Source organism: Oncorhynchus tshawytscha, linkage group LG08 (genome assembly GCF_018296145.1).
Source record: "Oncorhynchus tshawytscha isolate Ot180627B linkage group LG08, Otsh_v2.0, whole genome shotgun sequence".
NCBI classification, from domain to species: Eukaryota; Metazoa; Chordata; class Actinopteri; order Salmoniformes; family Salmonidae; genus Oncorhynchus; species Oncorhynchus tshawytscha.
Window position 1 is genome coordinate 57,550,446 of NC_056436.1, and position 21,131 is coordinate 57,571,576.

At 43.3% G+C, this 21,131-nt stretch overlaps 1 protein-coding gene across 1 annotated transcript; it reads right to left on the reverse strand.

Moving 5' to 3' along the window:
* Positions 1-1,757: 1,757 nt before the first annotated feature.
* Positions 1,758-11,178, reverse strand: LOC112256263 (zinc finger protein 37-like). Its single transcript, XM_024429379.2, has 2 exons — positions 11,040-11,178; positions 1,758-5,491 (listed from the first exon to the last, which is right to left on the reverse strand). The coding sequence occupies exons 1-2, from the start codon at positions 11,140-11,142 to the stop codon at positions 3,534-3,536; spliced, it is 2,061 nt and encodes a 686-aa protein (XP_024285147.1). The 5' UTR covers positions 11,143-11,178; the 3' UTR covers positions 1,758-3,533.
* Positions 11,179-21,131: the final 9,953 nt, after the last annotated feature.

Here is a 21,131-nt window from a genome sequence, read left to right on the forward strand (position 1 = left end):
GTCGATGATGTCAAACTGTCCAGGCCCTGAGGCAGCCCCAAACCATGATGCTCCCTCCACCATACTTTGGGATGAGGTTTTGATGTTGGTGTGCTGTGCCTTTTTTTCTCCACACATAGTGTTGTGTGTTCCTTCCAAACAACTCAACTGTAGTTGCATCTGTCCACAGAATATTTTGCCAGTAGCGCTGTGGAACATCCAGGTGCTCTTTTGCGAACTTCAAACGTGCAGCAATGGATTTTTTGGACAGCAGTGGTTTACCTATTGTAGATGTTAGCATGTTCCAGAGATTTCTGCAAGTCCTTAGCTGACACTCTAGGATTCATCTTAACCTCATTGAGCATTCTGAGCTGTGCTCTTGCAGTCATCTTTGCAGGACGGCCACTCCTAGGGAAAGTAGCAACAGTGCTCTACTTTCTCCATTTATAGACAATTTGTCTTTTAGACATACTTTTGTAATCCTTTCCAGCTTTATGCAAGTCAACCATTTTTAATCTTAGGTCTTGAGAGCTATTTTGTTCAAGGCATGGTTCACGTCAGGCAATGCTTCTTGTGAAAATGAAACTCAAATTTTGTGAGTGTTTTTTTTATAGGGCAGGCTAGCTCTAACCAACATCTCCAATCTCGTTTCATTAATTGGACTCCAGGTTAGCTGACTCCTGACTCCAATTAACTTTCAAGAAGTCATTCGCCTAGGAGTTCACATACTTTTTCCAACCTACACTGTGAATGTTTAAATTATACATTCAATATAGACAAGAAAAATACAATAATTTGTGTGTTATTAGTTTAAGCAGACTGTGTTTGTCTATTGTTGTGACTTAGATGAAGATCAGATCAAATTGTATGACCAATTTATGCAGAAATCCAGGTAATTCCAAAGGGTTCACATACTTTTTCTTCCCACTGTATGTATATATTCTTATACCACTCCTTTACTTAGATTTGTGTGTATTAGGTATTTGTTGTGGAATTGTTAGATTACTTGTTAGATATTGCTGCAGTCGGAACTAGAAGCACAAGCATTTCGCTCCTCTCACAAAAACATCTGCTAACCATGCATATGTGACCAATAAAATTTGATTTGCCTCTTAAAGCAGCATTGACTAACCGTGCACTGTGACACTGCTGCCCAAACCCCTACACTCATGTTTTACATTGTAGGATCCAGGCAGTCAAGGAAAACATATCTAGTGTTTATTACGCCGTTTAGAATAATGAATGTGATAATCAGTTTGATGTATTTTAGGAATTCTAAGTCATTTACAGATCGGAGAAACTGCTCAGTTGGACGGGAGCAAGAAGATGCTCAGATGATGAGATTATGTCTGGCTTTCAACATAACCACACATACTGAACTGACCACATGTTCCACCCTGGGTCCCCAATGTCTCAAATCCAAAAAAGAATTCAAAACGGCTCTCTTCCAGAGTCTGAGAGATCATTTTTGTCAGGAAAGGCTGTACAGGTCTACCACCTACTGGTTTAACTGGGGGAAACAGCCTGTTTCCAGAAGGCCTTTACTTCACCTGTGAACAAACCATGTCATGATGAGGGTGTTTTAAAGCGTTAAATCAACTAATCACATAACAGCAATAACCTTTATTGGGTTCACATGGCGATTTTGTATGAGAAAGCAAGTGTTGCACAGCACCATCAGCACCACACTGACTATACCGGAGTGTCTGGTATATATATATATATATATATAAAAGAGTTAGATCACCTATGCCTTAAGCATGGAAGTCAACAACATTGAAGAGACCATTACATTTGTATTGGGAATGTACTGTATTTATTGCAAAAGGGATTACTTCACATTGTATTATGCATATAATGCAGTATACTTTACCTGATGACTCACCAATAATGTATTTCCTTTGCTCTATCAATCGCTACATACATTAAGTCTGAAACTAACATCCTAGAAGTCATTTGAGGGACTTCAAAATGAGGGGCGTGGGTCAAAACAAATGAGTCAGCGATCGGGTGGTCTCTAACAAATGTAGCCAGAGTATCAAAGTTGATCATGTCTTCATGTAGGCTGGCTCTGGCCTAACCTAATGTAGCAGGTGTAAAAGAAACACCTGAAACAAGATCCCCTACGTACTGGTCTTGAGAAGAAAATAAAAAAACTGTTGGGGGAGGTTCCCTTCTGAACTGTTCAACCAATCCAGTAAATGTGGAGGGAGGAGTTCAAATGAAGTGTCGCCTTGTAAAGGTCCAAAAGTAGAAGCCATGTCACAGGCTCTTTCCACCCTCCCCCCCAAAAAAGGAACATCCGGTTGTAGGAAATGTATATTATTAAATGTATATTATTTTATACTAATACATTTGCTCAGAGAAATAGATTGTTTAACATGTAAAACATCTCAAAAAGATAGGGATCAAAATGATTGGATCCCCTGTTTTAAATACCCCAGCTAGGACAACAACACTGAGCCTTCTTCTAAAATGTTTTATGAGATTGGAGAACACATTGGGAAGGGATCTTAGACCATTCCTCCATATAGAATTTTTCCAGATCCTTGATATCCATCATCTGTGCTTATGGACTGCACTGTGGTGGCTCTTTGATGTTATGGGACTATATTGCTTCCACTGGTCCTTGGGCCCTTGTAAAAGTCAACGGCATCATGAACTTTACCCTGTACCGGGATATTTTAGCCCAAAAACCTGGTTGCCTCTGCCAGGAGGCTGACACTTGGCTGCAAGTGGATCTTCCAGCAAGACAATAACCCCAAGCACACATCAAGATCCGCTCAGAAATGGGTTATTGACCACAAAATCAACATCAAGTCTCCAGACTTGAACCCCATTGAAAACCTGTGGTTTGAATTGAAGAGGGCAGTCCATAAGTGCAGGCGAAGGATTTTTACTCGGCCTAATCAACAACAAACAAAAAAATAAAACATTCGGAAGAACCATGACTCCCCCCTTGAACTGCTACCACAGGCCTAAACAACACAGCCATAAGAGCAGAGCAGGCCGGGGCTCAGGGTTGGAATATCTACTGCAGTGTGTAATGCAGTCTGGTTGTATTTACACCATCCCAGCAGCTATCTTAGAAATAGAACTTTGCTCTGTGCTTCTCCCAGCATGCACTTCGCAGCCTATAGTCTATGGATCATTTGATTGAGACCACACTAAATAGCCTACAGGAACACTTGATATTGCTCACTCAGCAGAGAATCAGAGATGAGGGGCGGCATCGGACACACCGATATATAGACTTACAAGCAACTCATTCTAAAACACTGAGAAATACAGACATTTCATCAATTACAAATAACAACAAAATCTCCCCGGGACTAAAAATACGAAACACTCCTCTGGACTGAAATTTTAAAAGCATGACTCTGCCCCATTTTCCTCCAGGTACCCGTTATGTAAATCGGGATCCATCCCTAAAATAAATACAAAAATGTTGCATAAATTTATTTCATACAGTCTTTTTAGCTCGTCTTTATCAAGGCATCCAAAAATTCCAGACCCCACCGTAACATTACATGACCACACAACACCCAGTGTTGTCATTGCTCATCCTCCTGTTCCTTCATTTGCTGTAAAGACCAATGCTTTCTGCCTATGTGATCATCCAGGTACCTGCGACGGGTGAAGCAGCTGCCGCACGACTTACACTTGTGTGGCTTTTCTCCCGTGTGCGTACGTCGGTGCGCGTTGAGAATACTGGTCTGGGTGAAGCTCTTAGCACAGTGCTCACACTTGTATGGCCTCTCCCCAGTGTGCATTCTCATGTGGATGTTGAGGTACTTTGGGTTGACAAAACTCTTGCTGCACTCCGTGCACTTTGTCTTCTCTTGCTCTGCCATATTTGGCCCCTCACTACCCGACACGTGCAGCTTCAGATGCATCCGCAGGTACTCCGGCCGATTGAAGGCCACGGCGCAGTGTTCGCAGCTGAATGGTTTCTCTCCGGTGTGAATCATCTTGTGGCGGTCCAGGTGGGACTTCTGGATAAAATGCTTCCCGCACACATTGCACAGGTGTGGCCTCTTTTCCTTGTCCGTGTGGGAGTACATGTGGCGTTTGAGGTACGTGAGGTGGGTAAACTGTTGATCACACTCATTGCATATGAAGTCCTTGGTCCCCTTGTGGTGAACCTGCATGTTGTGAATCTTCAGGGTGGTTTTGCTGCCATAGTCTTTGCCACACTCTTCACAGTGGTAAGGCTTCTCCCCTGTGTGATGCTGAAGGTGCCTCCTCAGCGCAGCCCTGTTAGGCAGGACCTTTTCACAGAAACTGCAAATATGAAGTGTTTTCACCCTTATCCTTTTCTCTACAGGTGGTGTGAATCTTATTCTTGGTGCCTTCAAACCCATGGCACCTTGCTTTTTGCCATTCTTTTTAACGGTGACGTTTTCAGAATCTGACTTCATTGTCTTCTTGCTCTTGGGTCCTCTCTTTCTCTTTGCAGGTAACACCTCATGTTCAGTCTCCTTCTCTGAATGGTCAGAACAGTGCCACTCCTCTTCACTTAAGTCTTTAGACTCAGTCTGGGAGCCTTGGTCACTCTGCTCACTTAGGTCCTTAGACCGAGTCTTGGCATCTTGGTCACGCTCTTCTTCATGGAAGTCCTTAGGCCAGGTCTTGGAAATATGTTTGCCTGATTCACCATCACTCTCTGTGTCGCTGGCCTCCTTGGGAGGACTCTTGGATCTCTTCTTTTTAGATTTCTTAGACCTCCTCTGTCTTTTTCTGAGGGTCGTGTCTTCAGCTGCAGCGTGTTCTTCCGTCTTGAAGTGGGCACTTTCAACTTCCACCACGTCTTCAGAGGGAGTCCTGGTTCTTACCTTTTTAGACTCGCTACATTTTCTGCTAGGGGTAGTATCTTCAGCCTGTTCTCCCAATTCATAATGATCACGTTCAGCTTTGTCCTCTCCACGAGGCGTAGGTTTTTGGGGGGGGCTGCGCTGCTTCCTCCTCTTAGAAGCAGAGGCCACTTCAGTCTCCTCCTCCACAACGTCCTCCACCTCAAGCTCAGACACCGTATTATATTTTTCAGTCTCCGCTTCAAATACATCGAAGTCACTACATTGCCTCCTCCTTTTTCTGGGTGAAGCCACCACAGTTTGTTCATCTGACAAATTGTCATTATCCTCCTTTTTGCAGTGAATATTGGTCCTTTTCTTTTTTGAGTTGCTATATTTACATTTTCTTTTTGTGCTCTCTTCTAGCTGTTCACCAGACTCGGCCCCGGAACAGTCATCACAATCCTTTGATGGAGACTTTGTTCTTGTCTTTTTGGAGCTGCTTATTCCGTTCCTCCTTTTCGGTGGGGTGGCCTCCTTGTCGCTCTCCTCCCCAGAACCAGACACGGGAGAAAAGCCCCTCTCTTGTTCTTTTAGAACACTAGAACGCGTCCTGGGACTTTGCCTCCGGGAGTTTCTCTGAGGAGTTCTCAGCTGCCTCTCGGAGCTTTGAGGAGTGGCCACCTCCGGCTGTTGTTCTTCATGATAGGCAACCGGTTCTGTGGGAAACAGAGGGGTGGTTTTAGATTTGTTTTTTTAACTTTATTTTTATAATTCCAAAGTTATAAAAAACAACATGAATGAAGGAATTACATGTTATTTTCATGTGTAATATCTCCAAATGTCAACCCATCCCTTATGGGATTGACACATAAACAAACATTATGGTAATTAAATGATCATTCTTCTTCCGGTGTTCTCTGCAATGCGCATTGCATAAAGAGTAAAAAATAAAACATTTATATAAAGAAAATGTAAGGTAAAAATCTATACAAAATAGTAAATTACATCCCTAAGAGCAGTAAAATAATGTATATATATATATATATATATATACACAGTGGGGAGAACAAGTATTTGATACACTGCTGATTTTGCAGGTTTTCCAACTTAAAAAGCATGTAGAGGTCTGTAATTTTTTATCATAGGTACACTTCAACTGTGAGAGACGGAATCTAAAACAAAAATCCAGAAAATCACATTGTATGATTTTTAAGTAATTAATTTGTATTTTATTGCATGACATAAGTATTTGATCACCTACCAACCAGTAAGAATTCCGGCTCTGACAGACCTGTTAGTTTTTCTTTAAGAAGCCCTCCTGTTCTCCACTTATTCATTACCTGTATTAACTGCACCTGTTTGAACTCGTTACCTGTATAAAAGACACCTGTCCACACACTAAATCAAACAGACTCCAACCTCTCCACAATGGACAAGACCAGAGAGCTGTGTAAGGACATCAGGGATAAAATTGTAGACCTGCACAAGGCTGGGATGGGCTACATGACAATAGGCAAGCAGCTTGGTGAGAAGGCAACAACTGTTGGCACAATTATTAGAAAATGGAAGAAGTTCAAGATGACGGTCAATCACCCTCGGTCTGGGGCTCCATGAAAGATCTCACCTCGTGGGGCATCAATGATCATGAGGAAGGCGAGGGATCAGCCCAGAACTACACGGCAGGACCTGGTCAATGACCTGAAGAGAGCTGAGACCACAGTCTCAAAGAAAACCATTAATAACACACTACGCCGTCATGGATTAAAATCCTGCAGCGCACGCAAGGTCCCCCTGCTCAAGCCAGCGCATGCCCAGCCCCGTCTGAAGTTTGCCAATGGCCATCTAGATGATCCAAAGGAGGAATGGAAGAAGGTCATGTGGTCTGATGAGACAAAAATAGAGCTTTTTGGTCTAAACTCCACTCAGCCACGACTGAAGATGGGTCGTGGCTGGGTCTTCCAGCATGACAACGACCCGAAACACACAGCCAGGGCAACTAAGGAGTGGCTCCGTAAGAAGCATCTCAAGGTCCGGGAGTGGCCTAGCCAGTCTCCAGACCTAAACTCAATAGAACATCTTTGGAGGGAGCTGAAAGTCCGTATTGCCCAGTGACAGCCCCAAAACCTGAAGGATCTGGAGGTCTGTATGGAGGAGTGGGCCAAAATCCCTGCTGCATTGTGTGCAAACCTGGTCAAGAACTACAGGAAACGTATGATCTCTGTAATTGCAAACAAATGTTTCTGTACCAAATATTAAGTTCTGCTTTTCTGATGTATGAAATACTTGTCATGCAATAAAATGCAAATGATTTACTTAAAAATCATACAATGTGATTCTCTGGATTTTTGTTTTAGATTCCGTCTCTCACAGTTGAAGTGGACCTATGATAAAAATTACAGACCTCTACATGCTTTATAAGTAGGAAAACCTGCAAAATCGGCAGTGTATCAAATACTTGTTCTCCCCACTGTACATATACAGTTGAAGTCGGAAGTTTACATACACTTAGGTTGGAGTCATTAAAACTTGTTTTTCAACCACTCCACACATTTCTTGTTAACAAACTATACTTTTGACAAGTCGGTTAGGACATCTACTTTGTGCATGACACAAGTCATTTTTCCAACAATCGTTTACAGACAGATTATTTCACTTATAATTCACTGCATCACAATTCCAGTGGGTCAGAAGTTTACGTACACTAAGTTGACTGTGCCTTTAAACAGCTTGGAAAATTCCAGAAAATTATGTCATGGCTTTAGTAGCTTCTGATAGGATAATTGAGGTCAATTGGAGGTGTACCTGTGGATTTATTTCAAGGCCTACCTTCAAACTCAGTGCCTCTTTGCTTGACATCATGATAAAATCAGCCAAGTCCTCAGAAAAATAATGTGTAGACCTACACAAGTCTGGACCACGCAGCCGTCATACCGCTCAGGAAGGAGACGCGTTCTGTCTCCTTGAGATGAACGTACTCTGGTGTGACAGGTGCAAATCAATCCCAGAAAAACAGCAAAGGACCTTGTGAAGATGCTGGAGGAAACAGGTACAAAAGTATCTATATCCACAGTAAAATGAGTCCTATATCGACATAACCTGAAAGGCCGCTCAGCAAGGAAAAAACCACTGCTCCAAAACCATCATAAAAAAAGCCAGACTACAGTTTGCAACTGCACATGGGGACAAAGATCGTACTTTTTGTAGAAATGTCCGCTGGTCTGATGAAACAAAAATAGAACTGACCATCGTTATGTTTGGAGGAAAAAGGGGGAAGCTTGCAAGCCAAAGAACACCATTCCAACCGTGAAGCACGGGGGTGGCAGCATCATGTTGTGGGGGTGCTTTGCAGCAGGAGGGACTGGTGTACTTCACAAAAGTGATGCATCATGAGGGAGGGAAATTATGTGGATGTATTGAAGCAACATCTCAAGACATCAGTTAGGAAGTTAAAGCTTGGTCGCAAATGGGTCTTCCAAATGGACAATGACCCCAAGCATACATCCAAAGTTGTGGCAAAATGGCTTAAGGACAATAAAGTCAATGTATTGGAGTGGCCATCACAAAGCCCTGACCTCAATCCCATAGAGAATTTGTGGGCAGAACTGAAAAAGCATGTGCGAGCAAGGAGCCCTACAAACCTGACTCAGTTACACCAGCTCTGTCAGGAGGAATGGGACAAAAATCACCCAACTTATTGTGGGAAGCTTGTGGAAGGCTACCCGAAACGTTTGACCCAAGTTAAACAATTTAAAGGCAATGCTACCAAATACTAATTGAGTGTATGTAAACTTCTGACCCACTGGGAATGTCATGAAAGAAATAAAAGCTGAAATAAATCATTCTCTCAACTATTATTCTGACATTTCACATTCTTAACTGGCCTAAAACAGGGAATTGTTACGAGGATTAAATGTCAGAAATTGTGAAAAACTGTGTTAATGTATCAGGTAAACTCTGACTTCAACTGTACATAACACTGTATATATACACACATACATACACACATACATAACATATACATACACACATACATACACACATACATAACATATACAGATACAGAAATACAGAAAACAAAAGAAACAGAAGTCACTTGAACCCAGTCTGGCACAAAGAGAAGATTCATATGGGAGACAAACCTACACACAATCTATATCCACACATGCCATTAACCACATTGAAGATAAACATATTTGTATTATTTAATTACAGGTAGCCCTTTTTCTTTTATTCCAGGCTTCATCTAAATATTCTCAACAAACAAAAATACACAATGGACAACAACAACAAAAACATTTCAATTTCTACTCATCGCTCAGCCACATAATGCCAGGATATATCTGGTGTGCTTTCTGGAATAAGAGCAAGTGTATATGGAGGTAGAAATGGAAATAGAGGACACAATGAGTTTCATTCTCTATTTCTTCCAGGTCACAATAGTTACATAGTGTTTCCTCCTCTATTTCACCACAATACCGACCGGTTTCAATACGCAGAGGCAATATCCCTGATCTTCCCTGTGCACATAGCGATCTCTTGCTTTTAGGTAGGTTATACATAATATATCTCTCACTCACGAATACACCCATAATCAAACATAAGGTTCTCAATTTGGGTTTTTGATTCATCTCCTCCACCCATTCTTTTTTTCCATATTGCATCAACAGTTCTTTTTTAATCATATCTATGTCTCCCTTAATTTGGTTTTCGTACAGATGTTCACAGTCAGACTTGAAAACGGTCAGACATTTCAGTTGCCCAGGCGCCGCCTAGATCCCATTTAAAAAAAACTTGACTAGCTATTCTGGCAGTTGGCATATCCAACAGTATCACAATACACACCTTCCATCTCACCTCACTGGGTTCCCGGCCCATGTCCCCAGTTATTGCAAGTATAGGTGCAAACTTGTGGACACCTAAAAAGTAACGTACTGCTCTGCTGTGGACATGTTCGTTTTTAAAACACCTCTTAGAACCCCACACTCCTAATGAATAGTCCAGCACAGGACACACACACGCCTCATACAATTTGGAAAACGTGGCATAACCAAAATCCTTGAGTGGTTTTGTTTTTTCCTATAACTCCCCCAAGAGTTCTACTTGCTGAGTCGGCTAGGGCTGATGTTCCGTATAGAGAGGTAATATGTTCATCAATAAAAACACCCAAATATTTATAATTGCTAGTAAACTCACAAATGTCTTCACCAAAACAAAACTGAAAAACACTTCTCTTAGTACCTGGTTTTCTAAAATGCCTTATCTGTGCCTTATCTGTGCCTTATCTATCATTCTAAGATTATTTCTGGAACATCTCTATCAATACGGGATTTACAGAGTTGAATAAAACATGTCGATAGAAACATCTTGAATAATAGTTCTTGAAGATATGATTTAATATGAGTGTAAACTGCATGGTGGAGAGAGCACTACGCTGTCCTTTTGCAGCGTAGAGTAGAATAAAATACAACATGTAGTTTCTATGGACTAAATGTGTTGTATTTCTCATTAGGTTTTCCAAGGATAATTAAACACAAACTGTTCCTAAAAAGAATCCCCAATTTTTATTTTACCTTTATTTAACCAGGCAAGTCAGTTAAGAAAAAAATTCTTATTTTCAATGACGGCCTAGGAACAGTGGGTTAACTACCTGTTCAGGGGCAGAACAACAGATTTGTACCTTGTCAGCTCAGGGGTTTGAACTTGCAACCTTCCAGTTACTAGCCCAACACTCTAACCACTAGGCTAGCCTGCCTAGTGGTTATGATGTATTCATTTAGGCCTTAGGACTCACTAAGGTTGACCAGATGTGTGTGCAGGGAATAGCCATATCTGTGCTGTTCTATCAGGTATTATAAACTGGGTGGTTCGAGCCCTGAATGCTGATTGGCTGACACCAGTGGTATATTAGCCCTTATACCACTGGTATGACAAAAAACGTATTTTTACAGCTCGAATTACGTTGGTAAACAGTTTATAATAGCAATAAGGCACCTCGGGGGTTTGTGGTATGTGGCCAATATACCACGGTTAAGGGCTGTGTCCAGGCACTCCGCGTTGCGTCTGGCCGAAGAACAACCCTTTCGCCGTCGTATATTGGCCATATACCACCCACGCTCGGGCCTTACTGCTTAATTAGCTCAGTGTAAGCTTTAAAACCCTACTTGCAGTCATTGCCTTCTTGCCTGATGATTCTGCATTTGATGAAACATAAACCAGCGAGCTTGTAACGTTAACATGTTATGGATACTTTACCAAGCCACTTACTTCTTTTCGATCTCCGTGTAGCAGATTTATTCGAAATAGTTTTTACAATATCGGTAAGGTATAATTTCATAAACTTCCACTCAACCTGCTCACTATCGCCCATTGTTGTCAACTAGCTACCAGGCTAGCTTCAAGACGTGAGGAAAGCAGGACATTTCTTTCAAAATAAAAGTCCCCCATGAAGTAGAAAAGTGTCAATAACCTGTATTTATTCATGTATATGAAAAATAATTGTCAAAACATTAACAATGATTCATATTTGTTCATATTTAAGTGACATTTGCATTAAATTGTGGGTTTAAAACATGTCCCAGTGTCAAATAAAGAATAACACATTTCTGCATAAGAGCACATACAAATATTGCACTGTACAGGAAAAACTATAGATTGTGTGTCCATAAAACCAGGGTCCAATCAACTCACCACAATCCCTAGAATACAAAACAGACGAGTTTGAACAAAAAGCTAGGTCATAAAAAATGTTGCTGGCCCCTCCATAGTCGCCAATGCAATTCACTGTAATGAAATACTGTACACATTGGACTGTAGAAAAAAACTGAACTCCGAGTCTGAAATAAAGGGGGAAGGGGATACTCAGTCAGGTCTCTACTAACTAGTTTTGGAGGAGGACTTTTGCTGGCTTTTTACCCCACCCCTTCATAGCCCACAATGCAATTTACTGTATATGGAATGCATATTGGACTGTAGAGGGGGAAAAAAATGTACTACCTGTCTCAAATAGTAGGGGTGGGGGGGTATGAGGGCCAGATTGGGAATTTAGCTAGGATGCCAGGGTTAACACCCCTACTTTTATGATAAGTGCCATGTGATCTTCAGTGAACACAGAGAGTCAAGTCCCCCGTTTAACATCCCATCCAAAAGACAGCACCCTACACAGGGCAATGTCCCCAATCGCTTCCCAGGGGAATTGGGATAATTTTTTAGACTAGAGGAAAGAGTGCCTCTTACTGTCCGTCCAATACCTCTTTCAGCAGCATCTGGTCTCCCATCCAGAGACCAACCCTGCTTAGCTTCAGAGGCAAGCCAGCCGTGGGATGCAAGGTGGTATGCTGCTCTCTCAAATAAGCAAATATATTTAGTTTTGGAGGGGAACTTTGTCATACAGACTGTTGTGGGCTTGTCCCCTCCATAGTCCCCAATGCAATACACTGTATTTGAAATACATATTGGACTGTAGACAGAACAAACTTTACTGCCTGTCTCAAATAAACTGGTGTGGAAAATACTCAGTAGGTCTCTACCAACCAAATATAGTTTGTTTTGAATGGGGACTGTGCACTGGCGGAGGGGCCCATGAACTTGTTTAGAATGACAGGAAATTAGCTTTCAAAATGCAAAAGTTTAGAATTGCAGGAAATTAGCTCAGGGATTGTTGAAAGTCAGGACAATCCTTGTCCGGCAGGGAAACTTTATTTTTATAGTTGAGAAAATTGATTTTGTGGCATTATTTCAGCTTAAAATGTCAATTTAGGGGAATATTATAAGGGAAAATATTTGTTTTGGGAATTTGCGCTACGCCACTGTGCCTGTGTTGTACGGCCTACAATACACTGTATATGAAATACATATTGGACGGAAGAGAATGAACATTACCATCTGCCTCAAACTGGGGTGGGAAATACTAGATCTCTAGTAAGTAAATATGTTTAAGTTTTGAGGTGGACTGTGTCATACGGTCTGTTGCTTGCTTTTCACTCTGCCCCCTGCATAGCTCCCAACATAACACTATGCCCCCATTGTAAGCTGTTTGACCACAGTAAAAGTCCAGCAACACTTCCTATGACCTAGCTTTTGTTCAAACTCATCTGTTTTGTATTCTGTAGACTCTAGTGCGTAGACTGGATCCTGGTTTTATGGACACAGAATCAATCGTTTTCCCTGTACAGTGCAATTTGTTTGTATCCAGCTCTGCCTTGCGGTGGCGATATTCCCCAGCCTGTGCCCAGGGCCCTTTACCGTCCAAAATCTCCTTCCATGTCCATGAGTCCAGAGATCGCTGCTGCCTGATACCATGCTGCTTGGTCCTTGTTTGGTGGGTGATTCTGTAACGGTTGTCGTCTGGAGAAAGAGAGGAGGACCAATGCGCAGAGTGGTAAGTGTCCATTATTTTAATAAAACAACTGAACACTGAACAAAACAACAAAAACGACAAACGAACAGTCCTGTAAGGTGATGAAAAACACTAAACAGAAAATAATCACCCACAACTGTAATGGGGAAAACAGGCTACCTAAGTATGATTCTCAATCAGAGACAACGATCGACAGCTGGGTCTGATTGAGAACCATACCAGGCCGAACACAGAAATACAACAAAGAAAAAAGAACATAGACTACACACCCCAACTCACGCCCCAACCTAACCTAACACAAAGACATAAAAAAGAAACTAAGGTCAGAACGTGACACCATGGTTGGCCCTCTTGTCTATTCTTTGAAGGTGGAAGGAGCCACAGTTATACACCTGAGCCTGCTTACTGCACAACACAATCCATCAATCAGATTGATACATGAGTGTGTAGGTGTGGGTTATAGGGTGTCTAATTGTCATAGGCGCCGTCATAGGCGGGGCTTCCCTCGATGTCCAGGGGAGGTGGAGGGGTGTCATGGGGGATGATATCAGCCAGTGGACCAGGAACCACCGGCCTGAGGGAAACATGAAAAAAGGGTGAGATCCGGTAGTTAGAGGGGAGTTGTAATCTGTATGTTACCTCGCTGACCCTCCGGAGGACTTTGAGTGTCCCCACAAACCGAGGACTCAGCTTCTTACAGGGCAGTTGGAGTGGGAGGTTCCTGGTGGAGAGCCAGATGTGAACACCAGGATGAAACAGGGGCGCTTCACTGCGGTGGAGATCCGCCTGCTCCTTCTGACGGCGGACGGCACGCTGGAGCGTCAAGTAAGCATTGTTCCACACCTCATCTGCACGCCTGAACCACTCATCCACCGCAGGAGCTTCGGTCTGGCTCAGAGTCCAAGGGACCAGGGCTGGCTGGTAACCCAGAACACACTGGAAGGGAGTCAGCCCGGTGAAGGAATGGCGCAACACATTCTGATCGTATTCCACCCAAGGAAGGAATCGGGCCCACTCCCCCTGCCGGTCCTGGCAGTGACTCCTCAGGAACATCCCCAGCTCCTGGTCCATCCTCTCCACCTGCGCATTAGACTGAGGCCAGTACCCGGAAGTGATGCTGACCGTGACCCCCAGCTTCTCCATGAAGGCTTTCCATAGCCGTGACATGAATTGAGAGCCACCCTCGAAGACGATGTCCTCCGGAAGGCCATAGTGCCGGAAGACCTGCTGGAACAGTGCCTCAGCAACCTGGAGATTGGTAGGAAGACCAGAGAGGGATGAAATGGCATGATTTAGAGAATCTGTCAACAACAACAAGAATAGTGGTAAGATCAGTGACAAAGACAATGGACAGGTGAGACCAAGGACGCTGAGGCACGGAAAGGGGAAGGAGTTTCCCTGCTGGAGCGTTGCGGGGGGATTTGGATTGAGTACAAACTGACCATGAATTGACAGTGGGCTACGTCCTGCGCCAAAGAAGGCCACCAGTATTTATCAGAAAGGGATTGGATAGTGTGGATGATTGATGGAACCGATTGATGGGCTGGTGGACACTCACAGGGCCCTCAACCGGCATGGAACCACAGGGTATGGGAAAGCAGGTCCTCCGACATCCTGGTCCCCAGGCGGTAATTTTCATACTCGACCATGTGATGGTGGGATTGTGACGTTGGAACCACAGGAGGCCGAGGATTACCTTTGTGTACAGGTGAGGAGTTGATGAAGAAGGGAAGACTTTCCTAATGCATGGGTCCCACGGTGAGGGTGAGTGGTGCGGTCACTGTGTCGGATCCCAATGATCACGTGTCCAAACTTCCGTTGTAGTCGGAAGTTTACAGACGTTTGTTTATTCCATGTGTAATTTTGTGTTGTTGTTTGTGTCGCCCAGCTTTGCTTTATCTTGGCCAGGTCGCAGTTGTAAATCAGAACTTGTTCTCAACTAGCCTACCTGGTTAAATAAAGGTGAAATAGAAATAAAATAAAAAACACCTTAGCCAAATACAATTCCTGACATTTAATCATAGTAAAAATTCCCTGTCTTAAGTCAGTTAGGATCACCACTTTATTTTAAGAATTTGAAATGTCAGAATAATAGTAGAGAGAATGATTTATTTCAGCTTTTATTTCTTTCATCACATTCCCAATGGGTCTGAAGTTTATATACACTCAATTAGTTTGTAGGCCTCCTTGCTCACACACATTGTTCAGTTCTGCCCACAGATTTTCAATAGGATTGAGGTCAGGGCTTTGTGATGGCCACTCCAATACCTTGACTTTGTTCTCCTTAAGCCATTTTGCCACAATTTGGAAGTATGCTTGGGGTCATTGTCCATTTGGAAGACCCATTTGCGATAAAGCTTTCACTTCCTGACTGATGTCTTGAGATGTTGCTTCAATTTTCCTACCTCATGACCTCATCTATTTTGTGAAGTGCACCAGTCCCTCCTGCAGCAAAGCACCCCCACAACATAATGCTGCCACCCCCGTTCTTCACGGTTGGGATGGTGTTCTTTAGCCTGCAAGCCTCCCCCTTTTTCCCTCGAACATAACAATGGTCATTGTGGCCAAATAGTTCTATCAGACCAGAGGACATTTCTCCAAAAAGTACGATATTTGTCCCTATGTGCAGTTGCAAACTGTAGTCTTGCTTTTTTTATGGCAGATTTGTAGCAGTCCTTGCTGAGCAGCCTTTCAGGTTATGTCGATATAGGACTCGTTTTACTGTGGATATAGATACTTTTGTACCTGTTTCCTCCAGCATCTTCACAAGGTCCCTTGCTGTCTTTCTGGGATTGATTTGCACTCTTCACACCAAAGTACGTTCATGTCTAGAAGACAAAGTGTCTCCTTTCTGAATGGTATGACGGCTGCGTGGTCCCATGGTGTTATACTTGCGTACTATTGTTTGTACAGATGAACGTGGTACCTTCAGGTGTTTGGAAATTGCTCCCAAGGATGAACCAGACTTGTGGAGGTCTCCAATTGTTTTTCTGAGGTCTTGGCTGATTTATTTTGATTTTCCCATGATGTCAAGCAAAGAGGCACTGAGTTTGAAGGTAGGCCTTGAAATACATCCACAGGTACACCTCCAATTGACTCAAATTATGTCAATTAGCCTATCAGAAGCTACTAAAGCCATGACATTTTCTCATAATTTTCCACGCTGTTTAAAGGCACAGTCAACTTAGTGTATGTAAACTTCTGACCCACTGGAATTGTGATACAGTGAATTATAAGTGAAATAATCTGTCTGTAATCAATTGTTGGAGAAATTATTTGTGTCATGCACAAAGTAGATGTCCTAACCGACTTGCCAAAAGTATAGTTTGTAAACAAGAAATGTGTGGAGTGATTGAAAAACAAGTTTTAATGACGCGGTGCCTGAGACAACGTTTTCCACCACCATCAACAAAACACCAAACAATGGAATGTCCTGTGGAAGAATAGTGTCGCATCCCTCCAAAAGAGTTCCAGACACTAGTAGAATCTATGCCAAAGTGCATTGAAGTTGTTCTGTCTCGTGGTCGACGCCCTTTTAAGACACTTTATGTTGGGGTTTCCTTTATTTTGGCAGTTACCTGTACTTTTCTTTACTATCAGGCCCATAAAGAAATGGAGCCACCACCAAATGTCACGGTATCATTCACACTCTGCATGAGGATAGAGAGGTCAGCATGTGTAATTTTTTTTTTTTAAATTTTACCTTTATTTAACCAGGCAAGTCAGTTAAGAACAAATTCTTATTTTCAATGATGGCCTAGGAACAGTGGGTTAACTGCCTGTTCAGGGGCATGACAACAGATTTGTACCTTGTCAGCTCAGGGGTTTGAACTTGCAACCTTCTGGTTACTAGTCTAACAGTCTAACACTCTAACCACTAGGCTACCCTGCCTATAGGATGAGAAATATTTTCAACATTGTGTGTTCACCAGATCAACTGTTAGTGTACCAGAGCACAGAGAGAGGGGTGTGTGGGAGGGGAGGGAGAGCAGAGGGAGAGAGAGAGAGAAAGAAAGAGTGAAGTTGTAGTGAAGGCCTGTGATCTCTGACTACTGCAATAGGTCATCAACAGAATACTAACACACACACACATGTATTCACTCTCCATCTCTCTTACACACACACACACACACACACACACATACAGCCTACTCATGACCAATGTCTGGGTGATTGATGAAGGGAGGGGGGCACAGAGAGCCACCCTAGGTCAGCTGTGCAATTAGCTTCTCACTCCATCCATCTCTCCCCTCTCCACCCCTTACCAACTCTCCCGCTGAGCTGACTACCACCCCCAATGCCCAGAGGGCCAAGGAACATTGTGCACTTACACATGCGCGCACACACATAACAGATTGCTAGCTGGTTAACTGATCACCAGAGCAAGCATTGCACCCTGTATGCATTGAAGAGGTGACAATGGTTTTTGGTAGAGTGATTAGTTGAAAATCCAGAGAAGTGCTGTTATGCAGAAGGTCCTGCATGCAGACACAGACACAGAGACAGACACACAAATATGTTCTCTACTGATTAATGATGTCATATGCTTACACAGCCTGTGGAACTGACCTTATGAGTAGCCATTGTTATTGTTCTGTGCAGTTACCTCTGTGTTGCCATAAGGAACAGACTGTGTGTGTCATGCTGCTGAAAATGGAACAGCCTTGACCCAAGTCATGGAGGGACTCAGTTCTGACTCAACCCACCCCGAAACATGTGTTAACATACACACACACACATGCTGCATACAATCTCTACCAAACTACACCCACCACCCACTGAAATGTACCCTAGAAAGCACACAGACTGCACAGGCACGCACACACAGACAGTCATTGTTCTGTCTCTTCACAATGGAGAGATCCATACTCAGGTTAGGTCCTACTTGTGTTAGAGGTCTTCCCCTGAACCCAAATACCCGAGACCCAACCTGGGACCTGTGCAGGTCCAAGTCCAAAATGCTAACTTTTCCCTGGGGTCAGGTTGGTTCCTGTTTGATTGTCATTGGGTGTCTGTCTATGTTAACCCAGGCCCTGTGTGTCCCCAGGTGCTCTCATTTGTTGACTTCTGCAACCGCAAAAGCCTTGGGTTCATGCATGTTAACATCAGAAGCCTCCTCCCTAAGTTTGCTTTATTCACTGCTTTAGCACACTCCGCTAACCCTGATGTTTCAATAAGAATTTCTCTACGGCTGGCCATGCTTTCCAACTGGCTACCCAACCCAGGCCAAAAGCGTGCACACCCCGCAGCAACTGGCCCAAGCCAACCCCCTTCTCCTTCACCCAAATCCAGACAGCTGATGTTCTGAAAGACCTGCAAAATCTGGATCCCTACAAATCAGCTGGGCTAGACAACCTGGACCCTCTCTTCCTAAAATTATCTGCCGCCATTGTTGTAACCCCTATTACTAGTCTGTTCAACCTCTCTTTTGTATCGTCTGGGATTCCTAAAGATTGGAAAATGACCACGGTCATCCCCCTCTTCAACAGCCTTGGTTTCTCTAATGACTGCCTCGCCTGGTTCACTAACTACTTCTCAGATAGAGTTCAGTGTGTCAAATCGGAGGGCCTGTTGTCCAGACCTCTGGCAGTCTCTATGGGGGTGCCACAGGGTTCAATTCTCGGGCCGACTCTTTTCTCTGTATATATCAATGATGTCGCTCTTGCTGCGAGTGATTCTTTGATCCACCTCTACGCAGACGACACCATTCTGTATACATCTGGCCCGTCTTTGGACACTGTGTTAACAAACCTCCAAACAAGCTTCAACGCTATACAACACTCCTTCCGTGGCCTCCAACTGCTCTTAAATGCTAGAAAAACTAAATGCATGCTCTTCAACCGATTGCTGCCCGCACCCGCCCGCCCGCCCGACTAGCATCACTACTCTGGACGGTTCTGACTTAGAATATGTGGACAACTATAAATACTTAGGTGTCTGACTAGACTGTAAACTCTCCTTCCAGACTCACATTAAGCATCTCCAATCCAAAGTTAAATCTAGAATCGGCTTTCTATTTCGCAATAAAGCCTCCTTCACTCATGCTGCCAAACATACCCTCGTAAAACTGACTATCCTACCGATCCTTGACTTCGGCGATATCATTTACAAAATTGCCTCCAACACACTACTCAGCAAACTGGATGCAGTCTATCACAGTGCCATCCGTTTTGTCACCAAAGCCCCATATACTACCCACCACTGCGACCTGTATGCTCTCATTGGCTAGTCCTCGCTACATATTTGTCTTCAAACCCACTGGCTCCAGGTCATCTATAAGTCTTTGCTAGGTAATGCTCCACCTTATCTCAGCTCACTGGTCACCATAGCAACACCTACCCGTAGCATGCGCTCCAGCAGGTATATTTCACTGGTCATCCCCAAAGCCAATACCTCTTTGGCCGCCTTTCCTTCCAGTTCTCTGGTGCCAATGACTGGAACAAATTGCAAAAATCACTGAAGTTGGATACTTATATCTCCCTCACTAAATTTAAGCGTCAGCTGTCAGAGCAGCTTACCGATCGCTGCAGCTATACACAGCCCATCTGTAAATAGCCCATCCAACCAACTACCTACCTCATCCCCATATTTATTTGAGTTTTTCTGCTCTTTTGCACACCAGTATTTCTACTTGCACATCCTCATCTGCACATATACAGTGGGGCAAAAAAAGTATTTAGTCAGCCACCAATTGTGCGAGTTCTCCCACTTAAAAAGATGAGAGAGGCCTGCAATTTTCATCATAGGTACACTTCAACTATGACAAACAAAATGAAAAAAAAAATCCAGAAAATCACATTGTAGGATTTTTAATGAATTTATTTGCAAATTATGATGGAAAATAAGTATTTGGTCAATAACAAAAGTTTATCTCAATACTTTGTTATATACTCTTTGTTGACAATGACAGAGGTCAAACGTTTTCTGTAAGTCTTCACAAGGTTTTCACACACTGTTGCTGGTATTTTGGCCCATTCCTCCATGCAGATCTCCTCTGCTGGGCAACACGGACTTTCAACTCCCTCCAAAGATTTTCTTTGGGGTTGAGATCTGGAGACTGGCTAGGCCACTCCAGGACCTTGAAATGCTTCTTACGAAGCCACTCCTTCGTTGCCCGGGCGGTGTGTTTGGGATCATTGTCATGCTGAAAGACCCAGCCACGTTTCATCTTCAATGCCCTTGCTGATGGAAGGAGGTTTTCACTCAAAATCTCACGATACATGGCCCCATTCATTCTTTCCTTTACACAGATCAGTTGTCCTGGTCCCTTTGCAGAAAAACAGCCCCAAAGCATGATGTTTCCACCCCCATGCTTCACAGTAGGTATGGTGTTCTTTGGATGCAACTCAGCATTCTTTGTCCTCCAAACACGACGAGTTGAGTTTTTACCAAAAAGTTCTATTTTGGTTTCATCTGACTATATGACATTCTCCCAATCTTCTTCTGGATCATCCAAATGCTCTCTAGCAAACTTCAGACGGGCCTGGACATGTCCCTGGCGGCATAGTGTGTTACTGATGGTAGGCTTTGTTACTTTGGTCCCAGCTCTCTGCAGGTCATTCACTAGGTCCCCCCATGTGGTTCTGGGATTTTTGCTCACTGTTCTTGTGATCATTTTGACCGCACGGGGTGAGATCTTGCGTGGAGCCCCAGATCGAGGGAGATTATCAGTGGTCTTGTATGTCTTCCATTTCCTAATAATTGCTTCCACGGTTGATTTCTTCAAACCAAGCTGCTTACCTATTGCAGATTCAGTATTCCCAGCCTGGTGCAGGTCTACAATTTTGTTTCTGGTGTCCTTTGACAGCTATTGGCCTATTTATTGCCTTACCTCCTTACTTCATTCACACACACAGTATACAGATTTTTATATTGTGTTAATGACTGTACGTTTGTTTATCCCATGTGTAACTCTGTGTTGTTTTTGTCGCACTGCTTTGCTTTATCTTAACCAAGTCACAGTTGTAAATGAGAACTTGTTCTCAACTGGCCTACCTGGT

Excerpts from the sequence above, each read along its gene's own strand:
- LOC112256263 (XM_024429379.2), bottom strand. The coding sequence starts at position 11,142 with ATGGGCGATAGTGAGCAGGTTGAGTGGAAGTTTATGAAATTATACCTT. Across the intron at positions 5,492-11,039 it reads TACACGGAGATCGAAAAGAA|AACCGGTTGCCTATCATGAA; the intron begins GTAAGTGGCTTG and ends TGTTTCCCACAG.